General features: G+C 43.1%; 1 protein-coding gene across 1 annotated transcript; it reads right to left on the bottom strand.

Moving 5' to 3' along the window:
- Positions 1 to 190: 190 nt before the first annotated feature.
- On the bottom strand, positions 191 to 22,055 carry LOC306694247 (Golgi apparatus protein 1-like). The gene is made up of 26 exons (XM_079157017.1): positions 21,672 to 22,055; positions 17,060 to 17,089; positions 14,655 to 14,741; positions 14,286 to 14,501; positions 12,905 to 13,108; positions 12,047 to 12,118; positions 11,763 to 11,949; positions 10,668 to 10,885; positions 10,189 to 10,310; positions 8,934 to 9,035; positions 8,122 to 8,275; positions 6,781 to 6,918; positions 5,906 to 5,992; positions 5,749 to 5,811; positions 5,267 to 5,380; positions 4,207 to 4,295; positions 4,017 to 4,134; positions 3,833 to 3,925; positions 3,583 to 3,720; positions 2,630 to 2,753; positions 2,292 to 2,434; positions 2,037 to 2,138; positions 1,721 to 1,828; positions 1,275 to 1,395; positions 1,064 to 1,170; positions 191 to 566 (listed from the first exon to the last, which is right to left on the bottom strand). The coding sequence occupies exons 1-26, from the start codon at positions 22,050 to 22,052 to the stop codon at positions 399 to 401; spliced, it is 3,486 nt and encodes a 1,161-aa protein (XP_079013143.1). The 5' UTR covers positions 22,053 to 22,055; the 3' UTR covers positions 191 to 398.
- Positions 22,056 to 23,453: the final 1,398 nt, after the last annotated feature.

Raw genomic sequence — 23,453 nt, 5'->3', positions numbered from 1 at the left:
GCTCCACGGGAAACAATCCTCAGAAGCAGCAGCCCTCAGTCCCATCATGAGCAGCGCTTATTCAGCAACTTAAAAGATGCCGGACGACCTCGAAAAACATCCTCGGGGGGGAAAAAGCTGATTTATTGTTGAGGGAAAATATGATCATCAAGAAAAAAGAAATGATCCGTTTGATCCGGAGATGCCCAAATGAAGATTTTTGTGATTTTTTAAATTTGCATTTGATGCAAATATTTAGCAGCAGCGAATAAACAGAGGAGCTCCAGATGTGATCGCTGGCGTTGGCACTGTGCAGGACGGCTGGTCTACAGACCGGGCATCTGAGAAGGAGGAGGAGGAGGAGGAGGAAGGTGCGAGGAGTCAAGTCTTTCTTTCTTTCGTCGGAGCGCTCTCGTCCTCTACCGGTCCTTCAGTTCTCTCGTCACCTGCTTGGTGATGCGACCGCACAGCAGCCCCACCAGGAAGAGGACGCACACGCTCAGTGCGATCATGAGCAGGATGTAGTTCTTGGAGGGCGACGTCATCACCTGCACGGCCAGGTCTGAGAAGCCCTCTGCTGGCGCCACCTGCAGGACGGAGGGGGCGGGTTACGACTGTCATGAAAAACGCTTTCTCGAGTTTGGCATTGTGGCCGTCACCATCTTAGTTTTTTTGCAACCAGTGAACAGGAAGTGACCATATCTGGACTGAGGAGTGACGTATACGTCTCTAGAGACCTGTCAATCACTGTGTAGCCCCGCCCCTAAAGCATCCCCTGCTTTATGGTCTGTTTGACTCTAAACCATCATTTACTAAATGAACATCATGCTGTATTGAAGAAGACTTGAAACTAGAGATTGAGACCATAAACTCATGTTTACAATGTTTACTGAGGTAATAAATCAAGAGAGAAGTAGAGTCATTTTCTCATAGACTTCTATACAACCAGAGGAGTCGCCCCCTGGTGGACACTAGAGAGAATGCAGCTTTAACACATGAAGCTCTGACTTCAAATGTGTTTCCTCCAGATTTACATTTTTTAATAAACTTAAGATAAATGAACTTTCTCCTCCTAGTGTCTCACCTTTGCAGCGTAGCTCCACATGTCGATGCGGTCCTGAAGTCTCTTCTTACACTCCGGCTGCAGACGAACTCTCTTGTCCTGTAACGCCTCCATCAGACACGACATCTCTGGACGGAGAGAGGGAGCAACACACACACAGACACACACACAGTGGAGAATCGTCAAAACAAAGTTCTGCACAGATGTAAATGTGCTGTGTGAGAGCACCCACGTCGTCCTCTGCCGGGTGTGATGGCGGCACAGTGGTGTTTGAGGTCCAGAGCGCACGCCGTGTGGAGGACCGGGTCCACGAAGATGTCCGCCTTACTCTCCTTCAGCATGTTCAGGACTTCCTGCAACAAAGACGGGAGGAAGACGTTTAAAAGAGTTTTAAAAGAGAAAGAATAGTCATCCATCTTTACAAGCTTGTTTTCTAAAGCAAACCACTGTCTTACAGTCTACGGACACCTGAACACACCACCAGGAGGAGGAGTTATTATCATAATGATTACTAAAGATGACACGTTAACTGTGAACTAGTTGTTCATCGGAGTCCTTTCATTGTGAACTATCTACGGTCTCATGAATATCCAGATCAAATGATCATCGATGCTTTTGGGATTAGTTAGTAATTAGTTAAATGAGTTCACTGGACACAACGATGGATCATAGTTTGACCTTTTTACAAGCTTCCTGTTTGATCTTCAGCAGGTTGACTTTCAGACACTCCTCAACCTGACCGGTCTGCTCCTGAGCTGCTGCCTCCTCCGCACACAACCTGGAGATCTGCAGGAGGAGACGAGAGGAGAGAGGAGAGGAGAGAGAAGAGGAAACAGCAGGAGAGGAAACGAGAAGAGGAGAGGAAATCGGAGAGGAAATGAGAGGCGAGAAATAAATCCAATCATAAGTTTATTAAAAGGTAAAGTCTGCAGAAAATTAATGTAAGTCAATGTAATGTCCTCTAAAGTGATGGTGTGTGTGTGTGTGTGTGTACCTCATCTGTGCAGTGCATCTGCAGCTGTGGGTCGAGTCTGTAGTCGAGCGCTGACTCCTGGAGGATCACTCTGATCTGGTCTTCACAGTCTGGAGACAACCTCTGAACCAAACACACCATTGAAGAAAACACATTCAGTTTAGTACGTTTTATTGTGTCTCACTGTTGATTATTATCTAATACTACTGAGGTGTTAGCAGGAGGACCCTGATGGAGGACCCTGATGGAGGACCCTGATGGAGGACCCGGACTGACCTGGTCGGCGTATTTGAGTTTGAGGCAGCCGATGACCTCACCCTCCAGCTCGCTGTCATCGCTCGCTTTGTTCAGGATCGGCTGGCAGAACTTTGGGATGTCGGCTCGACAAGCTTTTCTCAACACCGGGTTCAACCTGTAGTCTGGAGGAGGAGCAGGAGGAGGAAGAGGAGGAGGAGGTGAGGAAAAGGAGGAGGAGGAAAAGGGGGAGGAAGAGGAGGAGGAGGAGGAAGAGGATGAGGAGAGAGAATGAAGAAGGTGAGGAGGTGAGTCCGGGAGGTTTCCCGTCTCCCTCCCTCTCCTTTCCTGCCTCCTTTCCTGCCTCCTGGTGAACTGACCTGTGTTCTGTGTGATCTGTCTCTTGGTGATCATCTGTTTACATTTGGGATCCATCAGCTCGCTGTTCTTGTTCTGCTTCAGACACTGGAGAACGTTCCGGGCGTCGGCGTCGGTGCAGAACCGCTGCAGGAGAGACGAGCGTTCCATCAACCGTTCAACCGCTTCGCGGATCATTTAATCGTCTTATTACAAACCAGCACTTTATTTAGATCCTCTATTCAACGTTATCTTTATCTTTCAACATACTTAACTCTCTATTTTATGATACTTTATACTTTTACTTCGCTACTTTTATTTATTTATTTATTTTTACAGCTATAGTTACTATTTCTGAGATTTATATTTTAAATGAAAAACATGAGTTTATAAACTACAACACGTTGTTAAAGATTCAACTTTTATGTTTTTGTTTGTTTGTCAGCAGGATTGTGGAGAAACTACCGGTTCTATTTTCATGAAACTTTGTGTAAAGATGAAACATAAGAATAAAGAATAAAGAGAACATTTATTTAGGAGCTTGTGTTGAACTCAGATCTTATTTCAGACATCGAACCAAAATCACTTTGAGACGAAGGAACCGAGGTACAACAACTCACTTCCTGGTTTTAGGTCTCATTTCCTGCAGCACTGAGGAACACAATGCTGAGACTTCTGTTCTTTTCTTTTTACTTCTACTTGTGACGTAGTATTCTTACATGGTGGTTCTGGTACTTTTACTTCAGTAAAGGATCTGAATACTTACAGGAAGTAGAGAATTCAGATGATACATTTACATTTGATCTAACCTGAGGGTTTGTTTCTCTCCCGGTTGGACTTCTGGAGAACAATTTCTCTGTCACATCGTAGTGACTCTTTTTGTGATTATGAAACTATAAAATCCCTCCCTCCCTCCTCCTCCTCCTCCTCTTCTCCCTCCCTCCCTCCCTCCCTCCTCCTCCTCCTCTTCTCCCACCTTGATCATCTGCTTGCAGACTCTCATCAGCTGGTAGTCGAGCTCGGGGTCGGTCATCTCGACCTCCTGCAGCCTGAAGATCCGCTGGTGGCAGCGCGGACTGAGCTGCTTCTTCTGCTCCTTCAGACACTCGATCATCTGAGCAGGAGGAGGAGGAGGAAGAAGAAGAAGAAGGGTTTAATTCAATTCAATTCAACACCACAAACATGAACAGAATGCTTTTCTTTTTGTGTTTCCAGACGCTCCTCACCTGAGCGTTACCAAAGGCCACGTTGGGACACAGACGGCTGATGTCGGACTTACACGGATCGTACAACTCTGGTTCCAACCGAATGTCCTCCGACTGAGAGGAAAGGAGAGTCACACTGTCAGGTCCATCTTACACATGCCAGCGTGTGTGTGTGTGTGTGTGTGTGTGTGTGTGTGTGTGTTACCATCTCCAGCTCCTCCACTCGCAGCTGTTTACGACACTTGAGTGAGACCCGCTGCTCGCGGGCCTCCTGCAGCGTGTCGTTCTTCACCGTGGTGCTGAGGCAGATCACCACGTCCACCCTGCAGCGCAAAGGACGAGTGTGAACTTCAAGTTTCCAGTTTTCTGGATGTTTTCATGGAAATCAAACTCACTTTTTCTTGATGTTTGGACACAAGCGGAGAACGTCCTCCTTACAGGCCATCTTGAACTTGTAGGAGAACCGGAAATCCTTCATCTGGACCTGAAAGTTGAGCGTTTATTAACCACAGCGAGACTTTATTTACTAACTCATCAGCGCTGTCCTTGATTCTCTCTCTTTTGTCCTGCTGGACGCTGTAACCACTAAATATCACCGAGGGACCCATTAAAGCTTCACAGTCTTCTAGAAACGAGCAGAGCAACACGGTGTTTACATGAACGAGCAGCTGTTTCAGACGCCACAGCAACCGCCAGTGTTCACTGACGCCTGGTGGATTGGATCAAATGTTAACGTAGGAAATAGAGATTCTAACTAACTATACATTTAAAGAACAATCAGCAAACACACCCTAACCGAGGCTGTACAGTCCCTTACTATATATTAATATAACATATGGAAACAGGCACAATCTCCGACCGACACTACCTCGATTCAAAGATGTCAAATACACCTTTAAGGTTACATTGAAGCAGAAGAACAAAGAAATAACCACTTTAAATCTTTACCAGAGATGTGCTCATAAAGTTACTCGGAAATAAATCATTCAGCATGAAACACATCGGCTACAGAAATCGTAGTCAAAAATGACTAAAGGTACAGATTAGTCGACTAATTAATTAAGAAAGTGCTGCATAAGAACGAGTTCAAATGCTTCAACACCCCTTCAGTGATTGTGAGGCTATAACTCCTCTCACCTCCAGATTATAGACGTTTATACGGTACATGTCCTGTTGTTCTTTATCGCTGTAAAGTCTGTGCTCTTTTTGTGATATTTATATTTTTGGAATGTTCGTTTGTTTATTAACTAAAATACAAAATAAACAGACTTAAATAAAATAAACAGAATATAATCACTTTAAGTCTTATCAAACGTTACTGAAGTCTGTTCTCAGGTCTTTAAGAAAAGATCTGATGTTAGTTTGACATCAACTTTTTTTAGTTTATTTGAGAATTTTAAAGTGAAAATAAAACAAAATAATAATAGTTGAACAAAGAAAAGAGAAGAGACTGACCAGCTGGAAGTGTGTGACGCCGACTGAACACTTGTCGTTCATCTCCTTCTGGTGTTTATTCTGAACCAAACACTCCATCAGGTCACCGGTATCGATCTGGATATCAGCCACATCCTACACACACACACACGCACACACACACACACACACACACACACACACACACACACACACACACACACACACACACACACACACACACACACACACACACACACACACACACACACACACACACACACACACACACACAGATTAACGACACAAAACATTTTTATCTTTTATCGTTTTATTCTCTATTCAGGAACTTTTGAATTAAAGTACTTGTTTCCTTTTTCTCTTCTCTTACTATGATTATTGTATTGTTACCAAAATACAAAGGCTTTAGGATTCCTCGCAGCTGTATTTGCCTGCATCAGATGACCAGCTGTCTGTCTTATTGTCTTGTATTATCTCGTCTCTATGAAGGTGCATGTACTCACATGGCAGTAAGCCTGAGTGACGGGCTCACAGGCTCGGATGAGCAGAGCGTCGATCTGGACGTCCTGCAGTGAACGGAGAGGAACAGGAAGCTCAACATGTGCAGGTGAGACAAAGAAACACACCTGATCTCCACAATGTCCGCTTAGTAATAATGACCTCAGACTCCAGCTCGGTCAGGTTGCCAACGACCTCCCTGCAGGCAGAGACCAGGTCCTCCAAGTGATCCTGCAGACACTCCAGCTCCTGAACACACACACACACACACACACACACACACACACACACACACACACACACACACACACATACACATATAGATGTAAGAAATGGTCAGTAATATCTAGATGATACATATTTAAATTGTTACAACATGCAAAAACCTTCCTGAAAGGATCTTTAAATTGTTTCAATGTTTGTTTTCTTAAAGGTTCCTGATGAGTTCTCATTGTAAACAAACAGAAGGTTGCTAACGTTAGCTCCACAGGTTTTTAAGTAGAAACATAATGTTAAACGTATATATCTCCTTCTAACCTCTCCGGGTAACGAGTATCACTATAACAATGTTTAACCGCAGGACTTAGAGAATGGTCAGTTAACTTTCATGAAGTGACAACACCCTGTGAAAGAGTTAAAGTTGTAAAATGAAAACAACTCCCAGAAAGGACAATGCCTTTGTAGAGACCTGTCAATCACTGTGTAGCCCCGCCCCTAAAGCATACCCTGCTTTATGGTCTGTTTGACTCTAAATGGACCATCATTTACTAAATGAACATCATGCTGTATTGAAGAAGACTTGAAACTAGAGATTGAGACCATAAACTCATGTTTACAATGTTTACTGAGGTAATAAATCAAGAGAGAAGTAGAGTCATTTTCTCATAGACTTCTATACAACCAGAGGAGTCGCCCCCTGGTGGACACTAGAGAGAATGCAGCTTTAACACATGAAGCATCGGCTTCACTCTTCTTACTCAGAGCTCTGCTTCCTGGTTGTATCAGATACCATTAGCAGCAGTACGTGTTCGTCTCACCTGTCCAGCGTCCGTCTTCTCGCTGCACCACTTGCCGAGGTCGGTCATGCAGCGTTTCTGCAGCCCGGGGTCCAACTTCACATCCAGCGCCCTCTGGTGGAGAATCCTCTGAACCTCCACCTTACAGTCCCGAGATAACTGCAAACACACACACACACACACACACACACACACACACACACACACACACACACACACATATATAATATATACATATAAGCTGATGACAAAACTCTTATCGGCCAACATATGTTTCTTAACAATATATATCTATGATAAACTAATATTAGCTGATGACGTCACATTACTCCACTCCTAATGTTCAGAGTTACTGTGATTAATTACTAGTTTCTCACTTGTAATTACTATTATTTCAACATCCAAGTCATACTGTAGTTACGACAGGAAGCTCGGATATATCTACAGTGAAATATGTAAAAGCTGACACGTTAAGTTTAAAAGAAGAAGACACGTTTGGTTCTAGTTCTTTTTAAATGTGATAAATTTGTTTTTTCTTGATGGTAAACTGAATATATTTGTGTCGGACCAAACGAGGCGATGGCGAACAAGAACCAAAACGTTATTCCTCTTGTCAACCCTGACGAAGGCAGCGCAGACCTTCTGTTCTTAGAGGTAACGATATAATATCGACACACAGCAGGAAAAATCGGATTAATCAGCCAATTAATCGAGCGATAAACCAAAACGTTCAGCCCACATTTCTTTTTACTATTTTCATTACCATTCTATTGTTTAAAACATTTTTTTACTTATATTGTTTCCTCTTTTTCTTCTGTTGTAATTTTTTATCAATCTCTGGCACAACAATTTCTTTTGGGATTATGAAAGTTATCTCTATTCATTTATTTATCTATTAAATTAATAAGGAAAGTGCACATTAATCAACATTTCAAGTCAGCTGGCGAGCTGATCTCCGCCTGTAGTCCGTGAGCAGGTCACACATAACCTTAAATAATCTGTGCGGTAACGTTGTGATTGTGAGCAGAGCACCAAAGAACAGAACGTAATGAAGCCCGCTTGTAGTTCAGTAGAGAATTACTTCGGTCGATCGTCTACTGAATCTCCACCTAAATTAAATTGGTGATTGTAGTCTCGGCCAATCAGAGACCGGCGGATTAAACCAACAGCATCAATCGAACCCTCCACCCGGATCAATACTGATCGATTTCAGGCGAACGACCGAGCACCTACCTGCTCGCCTGGGTTCACCTGTTAGATTTAAAAACATCAGAGAGAGAGAGTTCACCACAGTCTACCCGTCATCACATCTAAAGGACATTAGAATAAATAGATAAGCAGAGCTTGTGTTTCTATTCGTACCCGCCGCCCCTGCTCCTCGGTGCGGTAGGCGTGGCGGTACAGGCAGGAGAAGACGGCGCCCGGCGGCATCAGCTCGCTGGTCTCGTTCCAGCCGTGCGTGTGGCAGAGCCGAGCGGCGTCGCCCTGACACTTCTTATACAGGATGGGGTCCAGCCTGACAGACAAACCACAGGGTTTAGCATTAAAACCACCACTTCTCTCCTCTGTGTTACACTTCAGGTTATAGAGAAAAGCTTCAGAGTCCTGTGAAAACTAATGATTTGAAGATTAAAAGTCATACATTTAGTCACAATTCAGAGATTAAAGTCTGAGGAAACGGTATTTTTCTTTCTTTCTTTTTCTTCACATCATTTGGAGATTCATCTCATGATTCAAACAGTTATTTTCACTCTGTTTACACTTTGCTTTGTTCCTTTCAGTTTTAAAGAGCACACTCACCTGATCATTGCTCGCTCTTAAAGGGACAGTTCACCCTAAAATCTGAAATATATACTTTTCCTCTTACCCGTAGTGCTATCTGTCGATCGACATTGTTTTGGAGTTAAACCAACGCGATCATCTAGATTGATAAATAGCACAACAGGTAAAAGGAAAAATATATGCATTTTTAATTTTGGGGTGAACTGTCCCTTTAAGAGCTAGAAACGTGCTTACATACAAATTACAACTGAGGAATTAAGTAAAGTGGATCCTAAATTAAAGATACTTTTGTCAAACTATGAATCTTAAGATCGTAAGTGAACTTTAACCTTTTGTGTCCTGTTGAATATTAATGAAGTCAATAATGTTAGACGTTTAAAGAGCAGACTCACTTCCAGTCTCTGGAAATGAAATACTGCAGCTCCAACAGCCGGTGTTCACAGTCCTCCACCATCTTCTCCGTGTACAGGTGCTCCATCAGGCATGACAGGATCCTACACACACACACACACACACACACACACACACACACACACACACACACACACACACACACACACACACACACACACACACACACACACGATGAACCTGTGTCTATTTGGGCAGCTACACTGTGTCGCAGTTACTGCCAAATGTTTAAATTCAATTAAAAATATATTTTTTGTAATTCACAAAACTAGTTATTTTATATCTAAATGTGTTCAAGAATTTACATAAATAAAAAACATAAAATTAAAAGGCACAATATACGACATTCAGAACTTTAATTATCATCAAACAAGTATCGTCTATGTAAAGATATAGTGGAGTAAAGTCTCTCCTTCCGTTTGACTTAGCCTGTGCTTTTAGTGCATGTGAGTGCATGTGAGTGCATGTGAGTGCATGTTAGTGAACGTTAGCGTCCCCCACTGGTTAACTCACAGCTGCTGCTCGCCACGTCCAGACCGATAGCGCCATCGTGGAAGCGTAGCACTGTTGCTTTTGTTTGCACTGTTAGCACCCGTTAGCTACGAGCCATACAGCTCAGCCGTCGCCATGTTGAGAACCACGTAGAGGCAATAGAAAATGCTCCAAATCCAACACGTTCTCGTTACCGACTTGTCTAATACCGACGCTCGGTCAGTGCTTCTAAGCTTCAAGCTGTGACAGTTTTGGACGATGTGTCGAGCCGGCGGTGTTTGACCAGTTGGGAGTGAGAACTGGTTCCCTAATCTGGTTTATTGTAACTTTTAAAATGCAGAATTGAAATGACGGCAGCTACGTTTGAATTGTTTTGGTGTTGCCACTGTTTGCTAACTAACATTCTCTTGGATGTGGGAGACAAACCTGCACCAGGAAAAGCTCCAAAGCATGTGAGGTGGAAATATGACTCTGAATTGGTCATTTCAGTAGAGAAGTTTAGTTTTTTTTAAATGCATCTAGAGAGCTGGTCCTCGGATAAGAAGCGATAAGAAATGGGCCTTAAGATACAAAAGGTTGAGAACTCCTATATTTGCGACATACACACTCGAAAAAAAACGATAATTTAAAGTTCTGATTATTTGTGTATGAGGTAGTAAAATGCACACAGTGAGTGTGTGTGTGTGTGTGTGTGTGTGTGTGTGTGTGTGTGAGTGTGTGTGTGTGTGTGAGAGAGCGGCTCACATGGGGTCTCCGTTGCGGATGTGCTTGCAGGCGGTCTGGATGACGGACTCGCAGGCCTCGTTGAGCGCACGGTCGATCCGGTAGTCGGCTCCGGGGTCGGCAGACTGGATCAAACTCTGCAGCTGCAAAACAGTAGAGGAACATTAAATGTTTAATTTATATGTTTTTATATTTTTTACTGTACGTTTGTAACACAAAAAGCTGATGTTATTTTCATTTTCAAACATTTATTTTCTGGCAGATTATCCTCTAAACTACAAGAACTTTTGCTAGAAAGCAGAATGTCCAGTTTGGTCTCAGTATCCATCTCTATTTTACACAAACATGGGAAAGAAATTCAACGTGGAAAGAAGAGCTGTTAAAGCTTTAACGTGGTTGGACAACTCCACACACCTGCTCTGATCAACTGAACTTGATCAGAGCTCACACACAAAACGTGCAGCTGTCTGCGTCTCTTTAACACTGAAGGTGTTACTCACGGCGCTCTGGCAGACGCCGTCCACGGTGGCGGTGCGGTCGCCGCGTCCGATCCTCATCAGGCAGTGCAGCGTGCGTCCTTTGCGGTGCAGACCGGAGCAGTGAGCCTCGATCTCCGTCCGGCAGTGCAGCACGATCTCCGGACTCAGAGAGAAATCCTCCATCAGCATCCGCCGGTAGTCCAGCATCTCGCCCTGACACTCGCCGCTGACCGGACGACCTGCGCGAGATCAAACTATTACGGACACATTTCAAACCCTATTTACCAGGTATTTACATTTTATTAACATTATAATAATAAACAATATCTTCTCCTTACTTAAAGCTGCATTCATTTACGTTTTCGGAGGCTGCAGGGCATCGTGTTAACAAACAACACTGACAATCGAACTATAAAGCAAGGAATCTGTCTTTGTGTCTGTCTGTGTCTGTCTGTGTGTCCTTTGCACCGTTCATCTGATCTACGTCACACTTGGAGGTTGTATTGATGGGGGCTCACGGGAGTGCTGTGTCAAATTTGGTGCAATTTGGACACGTGACATGTTTATATTAAAGTGTTCCCTCATGTCTGAGCTTAAATCAGCCCACTGCATCATCTGAATAATGCAAGAGATGAAACCACGCCCACTTCCATATGACGGAGAACAATAGGCTAGTCACTGAGCTAAATGTTTAGCAGCAAATGTATTTTAAAGATTTTGGACCTTTTTGTATCGCTGCTCAAGAAAGACTATTTGTTTACATACAATAATAATAAAGCAATGTTGATATATTTCTTAATGAATTGTCTTTTTTTTCCTCACAAAATAATGAAAAATAACCAATAAGTAGTATCAATAAGAGTACTAGTATTAATAAAATCCTACTGATACCCATCCCTAATGTTGAGTCCAATTATTTATTCTCCTTTTAGCTCTGTTTTGGTCTCGGCCAACAAATATCTGGCTCGTTAGCTACTGAATACTCTGCTGTCTTCATTAGCTAGCTGCAGGTAGCATAAAGTAGGTTGTCTTTGCTGGGAACAGCTACCTGCTGCTTTAAATGACGTTTTTAAGGAAACAGAGGTGTAAATCCCGCCTTCTCCCCCATCATCTCACCGCGGTGCACTGCAGCCTCCAGGCACAGCAGCAGGTACGACAGCCGGGCCTCGCGGGCCCTCGGCAGGTTGGTGTCCAGGCTGCAGCGCTGCTTCCTCAGGTCCATCTTACAGGCTTTGGCCAGAGAGTAACTGACTTTGTAGTCCTGAGAGATCAGCTTCTGACGGGTGGTCAGAGCGTCGCGGCACTGCGGAGGAAGAGGGGGAGGGGGAGGGGGAGGGGGTTAGAGACCGACAAACGAGCTCATCCATGATCCCAAAACACAAACCGATGGTTGGTCGTACCTTTTCTGACATGGCCTCCTCGAACTTGTGATTGAACAGACACTTGTAGACTTTTCCTTCTCCTGCCTGAGTCTGTGGAGAGGAGCAACAAAAGATATCGCAGTATCATATCATTGTTTGTTAGTTATCAGAACAAACTTGTAAACATGTTGTCATGGAATATGGTGGAAGGTTTTTCCAACTGGCCAAGGATGTAGAAACTTTTAAAAGGGAAAATTCACCAACTTTCATGTGTGTGTCCGATCAGTGTTGATGTTAAATGTAGTCAATGAGGAGGAGTGATGTAGCGACCTGTCAATCACTGTGTAGCCCCGCCCTAAAGCATACCCTGCTTTATGGTCTGTTTGACTCTAAATGGACCATCATTTACTAAATGAACATCATGCTGTATTGAAGAAGACTTGAAACTAGAGATTGAGACCATAAACTCATGTTTACAATGTTTACTGAGGTAATAAATCAAGAGAGAAGTAGAGTCATTTTCTCATAGACTTCTATACAACCAGAGGAGTCGCCCCTGGTGGTCACTAGAGAGAATGCAGCTTTAACACACCTCTTTATAGCTTCACTCGACAGAACCGGAGGTTTGCATTGGTGTTTTGGTGCAGAACAATTAACATAGTAAGAGAACATAAAAATAAAAAGCAAGAACTGTAGCAGGGAAGAAATATGACAAAAATACGTTCTAATCTAACTCGTGCCTGCTGGACAGCCAGAAGTTAGCGTGAATGGTTTGATTGAATTATAGCTGCTGATGAAACTGAATTTGATTTCAATTGGATCTGAATTTGATCTGAATGTAGAAACCGTTGTTTGTATTCTTTATATATTTAACATCTTTTTTAAAGTCTTCCTCACGTTCTGACAGAATCTCTCGCGGTCGTCTCTGCAGGAGAAGTAAAGATGACGGTCGAGGTGAAAGTCGTCCGACGACAGCTCCGCCACCCGCAGGATCGCCCTCTGACACTCCTCTCTGATTGGACGGACGTGATCCTGCTGCTCCGCCTCCCTCACCAGCGCCTTCTCCAGACAGGCGATGACCTCACCCTGGGAGTGGACGTCCTGACGAGAACACGAGGAAGAGTGAGCGAGTTAGAAAGAACGAGAATGCAAAACCACAACCGAAGAGAACAATTAAGAAGACCATTCAGAGACATTACATTGATATCATTTATTCTAGAAGGAATATTTATAGACATACGGGACTGAAGATAATAAATTACATCGTACATAAAGTAGAAGTCGTTCATCGGAGAACAATTCAGGAAACAACAAATAGAAAACTGTCCTGGAGATAATTCAGAATAACGTCACTCCCTTGAAATCAAAACTTGAGAAAAAGATGATACGGTGTTGATTTGTGAGCTTTAAGGCCTTTACACACTGCAGACATTTTTTTCGCGCAATTAATTCAAACTGTCGTTTTTGTACGAACGCAAACATTTCGTGGTTAAAAAGTGGCATCATATGTTTTTTTAGAACAAGGCAGATTTTGCATCGCGAATAAAGGCGTCAACCAATCACGTTGTGCAGAACGGACGTAATAAAAACGTACACCTGCTCCGTAGTCTGAAAAAAGAAGGCAGACTATCCTTTCAGCGCAGACCAGATTCACACGTCTTACCTTTCACAATAAAAGCCCGAGACATATACTCTGCTTCACTGTTTACCAGAGGGAAGAGCAAACAAGTGTTTTGGCCAAAGTGAAAAAGTTGTTTTTGAAAGGCTGAACGCCAACTGATATGGATTGAAGCCGAATATTTAGTGAGATAAAACCCTGTTGTGAATTGTTAAATTAATTACACCTATCTTTAGTCAATAAATTCAGACTTTTGGGGAATTTGAATGCTAATAACTTGAGTTATTGGAAATGTTTGGGTCACATGAGTCTGGAACAATCCTACATCTAATTCTACAAAGAGCATAAGACTCATCATATTAGTGTAGCCTGATCTTCATCTGTAACTATGCTGAACTAGTGGCTTTAAACACAATGATAAGACATGGAAAAATTATGTTTCGGTGCTCCCGCTTCTTATGCTAAGCTATGCTTAGCTATGCTAAGCTATGCTAAGTGGTTGAAAGCTGTCCAGTTACTAGTTTTTCCAAGTTTCAAAAGGTCAAGAGTGATCTTTCATGCACAGAACCTTAAATGTAGAACCAAACTCCACTTTGATCGCATAATCATCACTTTCTTCTTCGTAGTTTAACACACACACACACACACACACACACTCACCTTGTGTCCCACATTGATGCTGCCGCAGTGCAGGCTGTTGATGTCCTCTTTACATTTGTCCATGAAGCCACAGATGAGTCTGTAGTCGCTGAAGATGATGCTGGTCATCTTGGTGATGTACTGGTTACACTGGTACTCGCTGACGTTGCCGCGGTGATCCACCAGGCAGGACACCAGGTAGCCCCTCCCCCGCTCCTCCTCGTTACACTCCTTTATCTGGAGGTATGTGAAAGTGTTTAACTTCCTCTAACAGACACTAATTTGTCTCTGGGATGATTTTGAAGACGTAAAGTTTAAACAGATTTTGCTGTAATAAGTCAATAACTCCGTTAAACTTGAACCCGAGCCTCGTCCGCGGTGCACACTGACCTCAGCTATGGTGCTCTTGCAGACCTCCGTGGCCACCGACTCAAACTTTGGATCTGTGGTCAGATTGAGTTTATAGTTCCACAGCAGCTGAGAGAGAGAGAGGAAGGAACAACATTACAGTTTCATAACGTAGATGTCTGCACGTCTGTCCTTCCATGTCTGTCACACTGTTCACCTCATCCACTTCACACTCTTAATAATTATTAGTAGTTTGTTATAAATCACTGTTTGAGACGGGACCACTATTAACTGTTACACCGCAGAACGGCATGCTGGTTACAGCTCGCTCTCCATTGCTCGCTGCAGCCATAGAGTGTTTATAAGAAGTGGACGTAGTCATCGTGACGTCACCATAAAGCATACCCTGCTTTATGGTCTGTTTGACTCTAAATGGACCATCATTTACTAAATGAACATCATGCTGTATTGAAGAAGACTTGAAACTAGAGATTGAGACCATAAACTCATGTTTACAATGTTTACTGAGGTAATAAATCAAGAGAGAAGTAGAGTCATTTTCTCATAGACTTCTATACAACCAGAGGAGTCGCCCCCTGGTGGACACTAGAGAGAATGCTCCTGGCTTCAGTACATTTAAAAACAGATGAACAAAGAGAGACCGAAGATGTTATATCACAACAATCACAAACATTTCAAGTGTCAGCAATGTAGCTTTCAGAATGAACGCGTTTGTTCCGCTAAATAGCCTGGTCCCAAACAGCTAGCTGTTAGCTAATGACGCATAAACTCTAGCATTGCTAAGGGATGCAACTACGTCGTGGCAGGTGTATTTGTCCCTGTTCCCAACAGGAATGTGTTGAACGGGTGGTGCACTGGTGTCTAAAATAGATAAAACAAGTAAGTGACAAAAAAACTGGTATTGAATTGCAGTATGACAAATGACAAATTCCTGGAGTTTGACCCACACTAGTGACTGACAGTCAGCATATGTCGGCCTCTGCTGCTTACATTTAGACAATTCCTTTTTAAAATCTGTCTCTTGCAAGTCCCACAACTATAAACACAACGCTTTGTAGCTGGAGAGCCTCTTTAGCTCAGTGCTGACCCTGCAGATCAGCTCACAGCGTCCCTAAAACCAACAACAGTCGTTTTGCATTGCTGTAATTCTGTAAAGATGTTTCCAAATGTCTCTGTAGTCTTTAGATTAGTCTTCTCTCTTTCTGTCCTTTTGTATTGTTGTGTTTATTGTTTTGCTGGCAGAGATTCTCCAGCTGCAACCGATAACAGCTGCAGACAGTCAGACCGCCCAGAAAATAACTGTGTGTGTGTGTGTGTGCGTGTGCGTGTGCGTGTGTGTGTGTGTGTGACATGTAAATTGCAGCCGGTGCTGTAATAAAGATGGTCCAAGTGCTCCATTAACCTTGTGGCGTTTCATAAACCCGTTAACTGCAGTGAACTCTGAACTCAGAAGGTTTATCATCCAGAGAAACGAGCTTCAGGAATGTTGGAGGAACGTTTGTGAAGCTCGTAAGTTATGATTTACTGAAGATTCTTCTTCTATAGCAAAACTACAGAGTCAAAGTACTCTGTTACAAGTCCTGCATTCACAATGTGGCTTAAAGTGAGAGTCAGGAGATTTGATCTGGTCCTGAACCAGTCTCAGTGTAGTCCTGATCCTCTATCAGACCTCCATCATTAAGAGACCATCAGAGAGAAGATGGTCTATTTCTATAGAGTTATTCTTAAAGCTCGTCATCGGAGCCACCGGGTCGGATTCTGGTGAAATCTGATGATATCATGCAGGTTCACCAGAAACTCCTTCAGCTCAGACTCCAGCAGAGACCGGTCCACCGTGGACGGACCCAGGTCCTCCAGCAGAGACCGGCCCACCGTGGACAGACCCAGATCCTCCAGCAGAGACCGGTCCACCGTGGACAGACCCAGGTCCTCCAGCAGAGACCGGCCCACCGTGGACAGACCCAGATCCTCCAGCAGAGACCGGTCCACCGTGGACAGACCCAGGTCCTCCAGCAGAGACCGGTCCACCGTGAACAGACCCAGATCCTCCAGCAGAGACCGGTCCACCGTGGACAGACCCAGGTCCTCCAGCAGAGACCGGTCCACCGTGAACAGACCCAGATCCTCCAGCAGAGACCGGCCCACCGTGAACAGACCCAGATCCTCCAGCAGAGACCGGTCCACCGTGGACAGACCCAGGTCCTCCAGCAGAGACCGGTCCACCATGGACACCCCCAAATCTGGCTTCTTCTTACAGTAGCATCAACTACAAAATACTAAAGTTAAGTACAAGTACCTTAAAATTGTACTTAAGTAAAGTACTTGAGTAAATGTACTCAGTTATATTCCACCACTGCAATCAAACAAGTTCTCTCTCCTTTGAATCAGCTAAAGAATAACTAAATGTTTCGGAGGACGATACTTACATGGTTACAGTCGGGAGCGATCTCAGATTCCTGCAGAGAGATGAGAGAGAGAAAGAGGTCAACGGTCACACTCGGGTCAAGGATGTAATGCTAGAAAATAGGATTTGCAAGGCACAGTATGAGTGTGCATGTGACACATTAAAGAGAGACACACAAACACAAAATATGGTCCTCCCACACAGGAAAACATCCCTTCGTATATCATATATGAACAAAGCAGCGGACTCCCCCACATCCTCGACTATCAGAGGCAAACACAGCAGGAGAAGCTTCTCTTACAGCTTCACGCCACTTTGCAGTAAAAAATAAATAAAAAAGACATGAAAGCTCGGCCCACGGGGACAGAGACAAAAAAATAAAATAAAAACTCTCCTGATTTTATAAACCGTCGTTTCCACTCAAAGTTTCAGAGGCAGAGGAACAAATGTAATGAGGAAGCAGACCTTCAGCGGCCTCCAGGATTAGAATGACCAAATTAGTGAAACTATGAGTTATTGATTAACGAAGGCGCTGTTCCATCCACATCAAAAGGCTTCTGAAAGGAGATTAATGGAGAGGACGGATCAAAGCGGTTACAGAGGCTAATTGTGTCTGGGTAACGGGGGGGAGTAATGTGACAAAATATCACAGAGAAGCTAATGTGATACACTGAGAAGTCTGCAGTGTGAGACCAAACCTCTGTACGTTTAAGCCAACAAAAGCTGTATTGTAGATTTACTCTAGCCGTCTCGCCGGTTGAACAAAATGTCTTTGTGGTCCGCAGCACCAGAACCGTACCAGCTTTCTTTCATCTGGGAATACAAGTGACTTTATAAATGACTATATGTAAAGTGACAATGAGCTACTGTTATCCATCTTTAGCCCCTTTTTAGCTCATCGGTTGGGTTATTTTACGGCACATTTGCTGGTTTGTTTCAGTCTCTTATAAACCAACTGAATGCTTCCTGCTGCAGCAAACGGACACAGTTAAGAGACCAGCTGGTGAACAAAGTGGAGCATTTAGCAGCTAAAGAGACTCAAGAGTTGTTGGAGAACAAACAGAGCGCTAACCAGACAGGTGCACTTCCACCAGGTGTGTCTGCAGCTACCACTGCTGTATTTGATTGAAAGAATACGACCCACATGTCTACCCACGTCTAGACACCAGCGGGCTGTAAGGCGTCGTAACACAAACTTTATTCAAAATCAAAAGTAAAGCAGTGACGAATGCAGATAATCGGCTCGAAGACGTCGTACGAGACTCAAGTGGTTGCGTTAGATTTTTTTTGTAGTGAATAAACGGATCATAAAACTCACGGTTTCGGATCGTATCAGAGTCACGGACCGGATCAGCACAAAAGATACAAATTGTGATTAGTGATCCATATTTGCAGATACAGATCCCTTTGTTGTTTCATTATAGCAGCTGGTCTACAAGTATACAGACTATTTGTTTTGGACACTATACCGGCCGGGGGTCGGTTCAGAGTAGTGAGTGAGGAGTCAGCAGACAGCCAGGGGTAGTATAAAAACCAGGAAATAACAGGTGTTTAAAGAAAGTATGAGTCACTGAGCGTGCAGCCATAACTGGACAGTTTGCTGCAGCACAATGAGCGATCAGCCGTGGACGGACACAGAGGTGCACAGTCACTCACGCACACATGTAGCCGATAGCATAATCCTCCTGGTGGAGATAGTAATAAGATGTAACGTCATCGTAATGGTTTGCATGGTGCCGTTTTGGTTTTTACACCAGAATTTAAGGTGCATGTTCTGTTTATTAAGTTGTACATATTAAAACATTTGAGGACTTTAGGCAAACGGAAGCAGCCAAATAAAACAAATAACACAATAAAAAAGAACACTGTACTGAAATCAATAAAAGGCCGAAGACTGATAATAATTACCAAAGGAAAAAGTATTATTAGAACAAAAGATTTGGCTTTCAAACATTATTTTGTATTTGTTGACAAATTAATAAACTAAGACATTTCCTCTTTCTCGTTTTCATGAGTCATTTACTTATTATATATTTGTTCTTATTTCTGTCTTTGTGCCTCTCTATCTTGTCTCATCTTACATCAGTGTGACAGCTGGAAGCGTCCGTGATGTCACAGGCCTGTTGGCGCTGAGGCAAAGTGACTTCCTGTCCAGCAGTTAGTTTATAACCATCTTCAGGGCACAAGCCAGCACAAATAAATACTCAAGCTGAACTGAAACCGAACGCTGCTTTACTGCCAGTTAGCTGCTGCTGGGCTGTGTGTGTGTATGTGTGTGTCTGTGTGTGGGTGTGTGTGTATGTCTTTCCCTGGAGAAGAGGCAGATTTATAAGAGCCATTTACCTCTTCAGGAGGCCACAGCTGTTCATAGAGTTGAAGCGATGTAATTATCTCGGTAAAGAGGGCATCGCTCAAAGGCCGCTGGAGGAGTGAGTGTGTGTGTGTGTGCGTGTGTGCGTGTGTGTGTGTTTGTGTTTGACGTCAGCATGGTGGATGTTTTTTCACAGACATCCGTTCGGTGTGTTTACGTCGGTAACACTTACACTTGGCATTTATAAGCAGTGAATGAAAATCAGATTGAAGTGACGGTTCGAAGGGAAATAAATTTAAACATAAATTCAAATAAATTATCTTTAAATCAAAATATTTCAATTTTTCAGATTTTGTGGCGTCTAAGACCGCATTTACCAACATGAACGACATCACATCGTCCACTCTGACACAACTGGTGAGTTATCCGAGTCTCATGTATCCAGTCGAATGTTCACCACTTCACTTAAGTTAGGTTTAGTAAAAGATCGTTAAATACTTTGTTAGGTTTAGTAAAAGATCGTTAAATACTTAGTTAGTTTTAATAAAAGATCGTGAAATACTTAGTTAGGTTTAATAAAAGATCGTGAAATACTTAGTTAGGATTAATAAAAGATTGTTAAATACTTAGTTAGGGTTAATAAAAGATCGTTAAATACTTAGTTAGGTTTAGTGAAAGATCGTGAAATACTTAGTTAGGTTTAGTAAAAGATCGTTAAATACTTAGTTAGGGTTAATAAAAGATCGTGAAATGGTTTGCGTTAAAATAAAAAGTGGCGTGATTTAAGTACGGGGGTTACATGACAAACTAATCAATGTTTTACTCTTGTTTCACACACAGCATGAACAGCAGTCTCCTGGCTCAAAGAGCATTTTCTGTTTGTTCATTAAAAAATGACCAATCAAATAAACTAATCGACAAAAAAACAAAACAACCAACTAGTCCACTTATCAAATGAGAGGGAGCAGCTCTATATGTATCTTTGCTAAAATAAAAAAACTTCTGCATAAACCGAACTGGCATGGATGAAACTCTTTATTCATCAATACTTTTCACTGTTATTGATCCTTCGTTCACCACGAGGCATGAAAACGATTACAGGGTGAGTAACTGGTATATATATATATATATAATATATATATATAATTGATATATATCCGTCAGACAAAATATATTTGTTTTGATCAATCACAAAGAGAAGCAGGAAGTCTTCAGCCTGTTGGTCACCTGACAGCTGGATGACTTCGCTCCTCCTCAGGTTGATTATTACCTCGCTGAGTCTGCAGCCGAGGAGGAAGAACCTCAAACCACATGAAACCTTTACCTCCACAACAATAGTTCGGTGTTATGGTGCTTTTTAAACAGGTGGCGGTTTCGAGTACATAAGCCTGCAACTTCTGTCGATTTCCTTCAAGATTAATGCATTTTGTTGCAACTATACAATCAGATATTTACTTTATAAAATGTCAAAAACAATCACGAGTTCCCAGAGACACTCAGTTTATGATTATAAACCTTCACCTGGTTTATTTTATCCTGGTAGTGCAGACTTTAACAGAGAATCTAATTCAACAGTTAACTGAGTAAATGAACTATAAAAAATACAAATAATTAACTAAATGTTCAGGGGGCATTGGGGGGAGACTAAATCTTAACTGCAGCTTTTTCTCACCGGGGTCTTTAAATAACATCTAAACCTAAGATGTTCAATAAATAAGTCAGCAACTCAGCAGTGAAATAGCACTATATTTAGTATTTAAGTCAAACTCTTCTATTAGTAAACGCCTATAATTACTTTGTTTATAAAGCGTTGATCTGACTCACATAATGCATCATAGTGGAGCCGGTTCTGCTGCACGTATAACAATGTTTTGCAAAGTTACAAAACGAAATATAAAAAGAAAACTGCATATATTTGTAAAAGTGTGAATAGTTACTCCACTATAATGATTTGTATCATTTACACATTTGGTAGAAATAATATATTTGTAGCTTCTGGGGGAATTAAATCAAGACGAGAACGTGGATGTGTATAGTGCCTTAAATCAACCCGCTTGTGTGTGTGCGTGTGTTTGTTTGTTTGTTTGTTTGTGTGTGTGTGCGTGTGTTTGTTTGTTTGTTTGTTTGTGTGTGTGTGCGTGTGTGTGTGCGTGTGTGTGTGTGCGTGTGTGTGTGTGTGTGTGTGTGGCGCAGGTGTGGATGTTCACATCTGCACCAGTGTCCCGCTGTGTGGATGTAAACCACCGGTGCGACACACCCAGCAGATGCCCATCACCTCACCGCTGCGCACCCCGCTAGCTCACTCACCCGGGCGGCCGCTTACCTCTCTGCGGTCCTGCAGGCACTCCAGCACGGCCAGGTTGTTGGTCCAGGTGTGCTTGGGACAGAGGCGGGACAGGTCCTCCCGGCAGGCCTCCTCCTCCGACAGCTTCCAAGCGGTCGCCCTTCGAGGCTGAGAGGCCCCAGCGACGACAGCAGCAGCAGCAGCAGCAGCATCAGCGGAGGAGGCGGCGGCGGCTGCTGCGGCTGCAGCGGCAGGTGCATCCTTGACCGGGGGATCCGCAGCTCTGAGGACGGTTGGCGGGTTGGGCGGCTCCGCCGGGCCGCTGGCAGCCTTCGAGCCGAGGACAGAGCCGAAGCAGCCGCAGAGACACACGGACGTCAACAGCAGCGGCAGCAGCTGAGAGTAACTGTACGCCGCCATCTTCGCACCACTGACAAGCTGGTACTGATGATGAGGCTGCATCACTTCCGGTCAGAGAGTTCACAATAAAAGCCTTTTGTCCGGAAGAAATATTCAACTTCCGGTTATTGTATTTAAATTGTTTGTCTACCGATTATTTTCATGTTTTACTCTAATGGGTTGTAAGCTGATACAAGACATCTTACAATATCTCTTAGTTTTAAGTAAAAGTTTCCTACCACTGTAATAAATACATTATTTACCACCAATAAATAAAAAATCCTAAATTGAAAAATATTTTTACAGGCCAAGAAGAAAGACAAATAATACAATAGGTTTTAACAGACTGTTCTGGATTCACAATTCCACCCTATAATATTTTTCTGATAAAAATACACATTTATTCATTTACAATAAGGCCATTTTATTTGTGTTTTGGTTTAGCTTTGACTTATGTTGCTCTTATTGTTTTAGTTCCTTTACTTTTGTTTTGATGGTACAAATGTGAAATGTGGTTTATCGTAAAAGCTGAGAAAACTATACTGGAGGAGCATTCGTGTGTGTGTGTGTGTGTGTGTGTGTGTGTGTGTGTGTGTGTGTGTGTGTGTGTGTCCTCCCAGTTTGAGCAGCTGAGTAAAAGGGGAACCAGTCAGCAATAAATCCTCCCAGTTTAGAGCTCCCAGCTGTTGGGAGGATTCTTCTGGGTCACCACCAGCCAAACATCCATCGTGCTGTCAGAGTTAGTTATTTTATTTTGAAGGTATTTTATATTTTCTTTGACTTTAAGTCACACATTTGTCTTATTAAGCTACAATTATGTTCAGTCTATACTGCCTGAAGTATCTGTAATTTCCTAACAGCTGGTCACTATAGTTTTTATTTATAGGAAACAGGAGGAAATAGCCATTTGTTGGGGGACTATTTTAAGCGGCGGATGAATCCACATTTTCGGCAGCAGGACGGTGAATGTGAGCTCCATCAGGCTGTGATACACACACACACACACACACACACACACACACACACACACACACACACACACACACACACACACACACACATTACTTGTTAGGAGATAATACTTTTAACCAGGACAACTTAAGATCAAACTAACCCTAAAAGACTGAACTAAATATCAGTCATCAGGCTCCCTCATTGTCTAAAGATGCTTCCAGAAAAGAAAGATGCCTGAAGTGTTTGTTCCAGGCTCAGCTGCTGCCGTCGACCTCTCGGTCTGGAGTTCAACCGACAACTGCTGCTGGTCCACCTCTCACACACACACACACACACACACACACACACACACACACACACACACACACACACACACACACACACACACACACACACACACACATATAAAGAGAGATAGAGCTGTGGTATTTCCATTCATCTCTCAGGAATCAGCCGCGGTCAGGATGG

This window comes from Pholis gunnellus (assembly GCF_910591455.1).
Source record: "Pholis gunnellus genome assembly, chromosome: 1".
NCBI lineage: Eukaryota > Metazoa > Chordata > Actinopteri > Perciformes > Pholidae > Pholis > Pholis gunnellus.
Note: the sequence above shows the minus strand (reverse complement) of the source record. Positions and strands in the feature narration are given on the sequence as shown.